General features: G+C 52.1%; 1 protein-coding gene across 1 annotated transcript; it reads right to left on the bottom strand.

Moving 5' to 3' along the window:
• Positions 1–5,844: 5,844 nt before the first annotated feature.
• On the bottom strand, positions 5,845–7,074 carry LOC148790064 (uncharacterized). Its single transcript, XM_088892357.1, has 2 exons — positions 6,580–7,074; positions 5,845–6,543 (listed from the first exon to the last, which is right to left on the bottom strand). Exons 1-2 carry the CDS (start codon positions 7,072–7,074, stop codon positions 5,845–5,847), a joined length of 1,194 nt encoding a protein of 397 aa, XP_088748483.1.
• Between the last annotated feature and the right edge of the window lie 204 nt (positions 7,075–7,278).

The raw sequence follows: 7,278 nt of genomic DNA, 5'->3' as shown, positions 1-7,278 counted from the left end.
TCACCAGCAGACCGGGCTACTTCATGCACAAACCATTCCGGACAGCGCAGAGGTGAGCAGCACGAACGCCGAGCCCACCAAGAAGAAGAGGCGCTGTCGCCGAGCTCGCGGATCTGTCACCCGCGATTTGCTCGAGCTCGGGGGCAAAGAAGAGGTAAGCTCGGCTGAAGTCAAAGCTCCCCTCCTCTTAGTTCCATCCCCCTTGTCTTCCGAACTCCTGACAGTCCCAATGCCCAAAGACTTCAAGCTCCCCCCTCTTGACAAGTATGACGGGTCGTTTGACCCAAATGATCACGTAGATGCCTTTCAGTCATAGATGCACCTGGCGAGAGCCAGTGAGTCGTGCATGTGCGTGGCCTTCTTCACTACTTTTAGAGGAGCAGCCCACACATGGTACCGAAACTTGGCACCTAGGTCAATAAGAAGTTGGGCGCAGTTCGCACAAGCCTTCACGTCCCACTTCGTCACCAGCAAACGGTGCCCGCGAACTAAAGAAAGCCTCCTCAGCATAGTGCAAAGAGACGGAGAGTCCATCTGGGGCTATATCAAGCGGTTCAACGATGCTTATATGCAAATACCGCGCTTGGACCCCGTCGTACACCTTGCAGCAGCCAAGAAAGGCATCACACACAAAGAGTTCAAATGGCACATGGTCGTCAACCAGCCAGCGACCATAACCGAGTTTCTGAAGCTCGCGGACAGGTTCATAGCCACCAAAGAGGAGATCAACCAAAAGGGCGAGGGCGCGCTCGAAAAAAGAAAGAGGGAAGGAGAGCCTTCCAGTCAAGGGGACAACCAAAAGAAAAAGGATACAGCTCGAGGGGCAAAGCCGGGTCAATTGTTCCAAGCTCCTCTAGCGGACCGAGCTGATTACACCCCACTGAACGTGAAGCGGGCCGAAATCCTGATGGCGATCAAGGACGCCTCGTACGTGAAGTGGCCACCCCATCTGAGGGGAAATCCCAATGAAAGAAATAAGAATCTGTATTACAGTTTTCACAAAGATCACGGTCACAGTACTAAGAGTTGTAAAAACCTTCGCGACGAGATAGAGGAGCTAATCCATCGCAGATATTTGAGAAACTTTGTACAAAATAACAATAACAATAGTAATAAAACAGGTCGGCAAGGGGAGCACGGTAAGGATGCTCCCGAGTCCAGCAACAGGCCGGACGAACAACTGCAGAGGCAGCCTCCGGAGGAGAGGCCAGTTCGGGGGACCATCCACATGATAGTGGGAGGTTCGATCGTTGCGGGTTGCACTTCAGCAGCAGCTCGGACGTCAGTTCGTGAGGCCACCCGGGAGGAACAAAACCCCCCAAAGCGGCCAAAGACAGAAGAGCCAATTTTCCTCATAGAAGATGATGCGCGAGGGGTCCACTATCCCCACGATGACGCACTCGTAATAAAGTTAAGAATCAATGACTTCGAGGTCAAGCGCGTACTCGTTGACTCAGGCAGCTCGACCGACATCCTCTTCAAAGTTGCATTCGACCAGTTTCAGTTGCAGAGAGGCGACCTGAAGCCTACAGACACTCCTTTGGTGGGCTTCAACGGAGAAGATGTCCGGCCCCTTGGGAAAATAACAATACCTATGGAAGTTGGCACATGGCCTTGTGTGGTCAGATTCAAACACGACTTCCTGGTGGTTGCAACCCCCTCCCCCTACAATGCCATAATATGTCGACCGATCACCCATGTCCTACGGGTGGTGCTCTCGACTTACCATTTGGCTATGAAGTTCCCAACAGACTTCGGTGTGGGGGTAGCGCGGGGCGACCAGCTCGAGTCCCCCGCAAGTGCTACGTCGCCGCCCTGAAGGGAAAAACCAAGGTGGCTGACGACCTCGAACTGGAGCGGCCTATAGAGGAAGGCGAAGAACGAGCCACGCCCACAGAAGAAACAGTCACAGTTCCGACCTCAGTAGCAGACCCAGCTCGAATGCTTCAGATTGGTGCTTCTGTCTAGGAACCTCTACGATCTGAACTGGTAAGTTTCTTACTTCAAAATTTAGATATTTTTTCATGGTCTGCGGCAGAGATGTCGGGTATAGACCCCGACCTCATAACTCACAAGCTGAATACTGATCCTATAGTTAGGCCCGTTAGACAGAATAAACGCAACCTAGCCCCGGAGTGCTGGAAAGCGGTCGACGAGGAGGTCGAGAAGCTCCTCGCAGCTGACTTCATAAGAAAAGTCCATTACCCGAGCTGGGTAGCCAACCCCGTCCTGGTAAAGAAGGCCAACGGCAAATGGCGCATGTGCGTTGACTACACTGACATGAATCGACTTGCCCAAAAGACTGCTTCCCGCTCCCCAGAATTGACCGCATAGTGGACGCGACCTCAGGGCATGAGTTGCTAAGTTTCTTGGACGCCTATTCGGGCTATAACCAAATCAAAATGGACCCGGCGGACGAATAAAAGACTGCCTTCATCACGGAATTCGGCCTGTACTGTTATAAGGTTATGCCCTTCGGGTTGAAAAACGCAGGGGCAACCATTCAAAGGCTTGTAAATAAATTGTTTGTGTCGTTAATCGGCAGAAAAGTAGAATGCTATGTAGACGACATGGTCGTCAAAACTCAATTCTCACATGAATTAATACAAGATTTGCATTCTGTTTTTGAAATTCTACGTAAGTTTAATATGAGACTGAACCCAAACAAGTGTGTATTTGGTGTGATCTCGGGCAAGTTCCTAGGATACATCGTTAACCGGCGCGGCATTGAGGCCAACTCGGATAAGATTAAGGTCATTTTAAATATGAGACCACCCCGGAAGTTGAAGGAGGTTCAGAGGTTGAATGGTCACATAACCGCCCTGAGCCATTTCATGTCCAAATCGGCGGACCGTTGTCTGCCGTTCTTTAAGGCAATTAAGAGCAAAGGGTTCGAATGGACCCAAGACTGCCAGCTCGCATTCGACGAGCTCAAGAAATACCTCGCTAATGTGTCGACCTTAACCCGACTCGAGGAGGTCGATGTTTTAGAACTGTACCTCTCGGCGAGCGACGAAGTGGTCAGTTCGATACTAATAAAGGAAGTAGATCGGGTCCAACAACCCATCTATTATGTTAGTAAAGTATTGCAGGGAGCAGAGACGAGATACCCGGAGATGGAAAAGCTAGCATACGCACTGGTAATCGCAGCTCGGAAGCTCCGCCCGTACTTCCAAGCTCATACTGTTATCGTCCTCACCGACAAACCTCTGAGGCAAGTCTTACTTAAGCCCGAGGTCTCTGATCGGTTGACGAAGTGGGTCATTGAGCTCAGCGAGTATGACCTCCAGTACAAGCCGCGAACTGCCATTAAGGCTCAAGCCTTAGCAGATTTCATCGCCGAGTGCACATTCAGCTCCAAAGTTCCTAGGCCGGTTGAGCACGAGGTCGCTAGTTCAAGTGAGCTCAAAGGTCCCAAGCCAATTCAGTTCGAGCACCGTGAGGTAGCAGCCAGTGTGGCATCTCTCCTAGCTAGGCCAAGTGCGAGCTGGGATGAGGAGCCCTGGATCCTTCATGTAGATGGCTCCTCGAACCAACAGGGCAGTGGAGCCGGAATAGTTCTGCACGGCCCAAGCGGTACGAAACTGGAGTATGCGCTACGCTTCGAGTTCGCGGCATCTAACAATAAAGCAGAGTACGAGGCGTTGATAACTGGACTACCCTTACCAAGAGAAGTAAAAGCCAAGCACATTGTTATCTGCAGCGACTCCCAGCTCATGGTCCACCAGGTCACTGGCGAGTACAAAGCTCGTGAGCTGACCATGGTCGCCTACTTAGCCAAAGTCAGAGAGGCCCTGCTCAACTTCCAGTCACACTTCATCAGACAAATCTCTAGGTCGGAGAACGTTGAGGCCGACACCCTGTCTAGGTGAGCCAGCACCAGCGACATCACCATGAGAACCGTGTACATAGAGGACCTGTCTCACCCTAGCATTCTCAGGGGGGCAGCAGAGGAGGTCGCTCCCGTCGTTCAAGCAGAGCCAAGCTGGATTGACCCGCTCGCAAGCTTCTTGCTATGCGGGACCCTCCTTGCAGATCGCAATGCAGCCAGAAGAGTGTTGCGCCAAGCAGCCAAATATGTCATGATAGACGAACGGCTATACTGGAGATCCTACACGCTCCCCTACCTACGTTGCTTGCGACCTACCGAAGCCGAGCTCGTACTCCGTGACACTCATGAGGGTCTGTGCGGCGGACACTTGGGGGCAGGGCCCTCGCCCAAAAGGCACTTCAACAAGGGTATTATTGGCCAACAATGAAGGCAGATGCCATTGAACTCGTTAGAAAATGTGACAAATGCCAGAGACATGCCAATATTCACCACCAACCCGCTGCCAACCTCAAGTATCTCACCATCCTGTGGCCCTTTGCACAGTGGGGCATCAATCTACTCGGGCCATTCTCGCCAACAACGGGTGGAAGGAAGTTCTTAGTAGTAGTAGTGGACTACTTTACCAAGTGGGTAGAAGCCGAACCCCTCGTAACGATCACAGCCCGAAATGTTCAAAACTTCTTTTGGAAGAACATCGTGTGCCGCTTCGGATTACCTCGGGTATTGATTTCCAACAACGGCAAGTAGTTCGAGGACATCAAATTTCAAGACTGGTGCCGAGACATGGGAATCTGACAAAACCTTATTTCAGTCACACACCCTTAAGCAAACGGTCAGGCAGAAGTCACAAACAAAGCCATCCTTCGCGGATTATAGGCACGGTTGGACCGGGCTAAAGGATTGTGGGCAGATGAATTACCCAGTGTTCTATGGGCATACCGGACCACGGAGAAGATCGCCACGGGAGAAACACCCTTCAATCACACCTACGGCACCGAAGCAGTGATTCCCGCAGAGATCGAAGTGCCTATGCTATGATTAGAGGCATACAGTGATCAGGCAAACGAAGATGAGCTACGTACCAACCACGATCTACTCGACGAAGTAAGGAACCTCACGTACATCAGGACAGCAGCCTACCAGCAGAGAGTTAGCTTGGTACTATAATGCCAGGGTCAAGGAGTGGAATCTCCGCGTTGGCGACCTGGTCCTTCGTAAAGTTATGGTACCTAAGCCTGGCGCTGGCAAGCTCGGGTTCAACTGGGAAGGCCCTTACTGAGTGAAACGAGTGCTCGGGGAAGGAACATACGAGCTCGAGACCCTCGAAGGGAAACAAGTACCTCGGGCATGGAATATTGTCAACCTAAGCCAATACTATCTGTAGGAATTGAGTAGGCCACGAGCCACTCCCAAAGCCTAAGGGCCAGAATATCGAGCTAATATGACCTCGGCACAACAGGACACAGTCGCCTCTATGGCATGGGCAGACTCCAAAAGTGGGCCACGAGCCACTCCTCCAGCCTAAGGGCTGAAACACCGAGCTAATGAAGAAACCTCGACAGCATACAAAACGAAGTTACCCCATCAGCATGAACTAAATACTTGCAGCGCCTGAGGTGCAGGTGGCTCAGGCACGAACCTTACAACAAATAGCCCGCCCTGGCATGCAAAGAGTTGGACCCATTAAGGACAGTAGACGACAACCTACCTCGGGTGCAGACAGGTCGGGCATGCGCTCTACTATGTCCCTCACCCCGGCGTCCACGAGGTTACCCCTACTAAACAGTTCGGGGCCCACGGTGGCCGTTAAGGAACACCCACTTTGAAAGTTCAACTCAATAGGTTAACAGCTTGGGGTGAGATAACCGTTTCGACAAAAATGAATTGTGCACTTTTAATAAAAGGAAAAAAATTTCTCATTGCAGAAAATTCATTACATGAATTCCATTGAGAATGTCTTAACTACAAGAAAGAAAAGGGGAGAAAATTCAGTTACAAATATAAAGAGCAAACTACTTCGGGAGCTCGTTGCCTCTGTCAGAGACCTCCTCGAGGACAGTAACTAGACCAACATCCTCTGCTTCATCTTCGGTGTCCTCATCTTCGGAATCGGGGTCATCTTTTGACTGACGCACGATGTCGACAGTGATTCGCGAAGTAGTGATGGCGCTCGTGTCCAGATCGGGGTAGAGGTGCCTGATTAGCCACCGACTAAGCTTGAAGCCCTTACGGTAGGCCTCCGTCATCACGTTGTCAAACCTTGAAGAGTTGACGTAGTCAATGACGACCTGAGTCTTGGCCTCCTTGAGAGCACCCTCGAAGATTGCAGTCTTCTCTCTTATGTCTTCCTGGAGGTACCCCACTTCATGTTCCAGCTTCCTCTTCGCCTCCTTGAGGCCTTGCACCTCGAGCTTCAAGGCATCCCGCTCAGCCTTGAGGCTGTTCACCTCGAGCCCTAAGGCCTCCTGACCGACCTTGAGGCCGTTTACCTCGGCCCTCAGCTTGTCTTTGTCTCGGGCCAGTTCCCCCTTCTCTGCCATTAACACCTCGATGAAGCTCTTCTGAGCCGAGGCGTCACTCTCCAGGTGGTGGACCTGACAGCGAGATGCCCTCAATTCAGTATGGGCTGCGCAAAATGACTTCTCAGCCTCCAGAGCCCGCCTCAGGTGCCGATCTGATTGAAGGGTCAAGGCGCGAATGGCGGTGTTCACCTGCAAAAGGGAAACCGGTCAAGAAGAAAGACTCACCACCATAGTATGAGTGGTAGCTCGGGCGTCGAGCTGACCAGGCGTGAGTTCGGCCCACTCATTGACCTCCCCTGGGTATGCAGCCAACTTGCTCTTCTTTAGGCTGCACTGGAAGTTTAGGACGGTTTGGCTCCCCTGACCCTCCGAGCTGGATGCCGTCATTTCCACATCACAAGTGGAACTCTCAGAGGCCTCGGCGACAGCTTTGGCAGGATGAGCCCCGGCAGCAGCAGCATTGGCCTCGGCAACGCTTTCACCAGCAGGTCCGATGGGCTTGGCAGCAGGTTCGGTGGGCTTGACAGCAGGTTCGGTGGGCCTAATGGCAGGCTCCGCTATCACCTCGGGCCCTTGAGGCACAACCCCTTCTTCCAAGTCGATGACAGGCGCCGCTACCACCTCGGGCCCCAAGGCTGAAGTCTGCGAAGGTTGGGGCTCGACTGAAGCTCGCGGGGACTCAATGCGTGCCTTCTTGGCTACATGTTTCTTTCTCTTCATCCGCCTCCATGGGACCTGCAGCGAAACACGACATCAGCAACCCGAAGTAAACATATGAATAGAAAGCCGAAGTGAAGGAAAACCTACCCGGGCTCAAGCTCGCTTGGATGAGCTTCTCCTCGGGAGTGAAGTCTTTATAATTCAACCCGAGCTGATCTAGTGACTGGAGCACCTTCTTAGTCTTCCTGTCTAGGATGACACCGG

The sequence above is a fragment of the Nelumbo nucifera genome, chromosome 7 (assembly GCF_055504915.1).
Source record: "Nelumbo nucifera cultivar China Antique chromosome 7, China Antique-T2T, whole genome shotgun sequence".
NCBI classification, from domain to species: Eukaryota; Viridiplantae; Streptophyta; class Magnoliopsida; order Proteales; family Nelumbonaceae; genus Nelumbo; species Nelumbo nucifera.
Note: the sequence above shows the minus strand (reverse complement) of the source record. Positions and strands in the feature narration are given on the sequence as shown.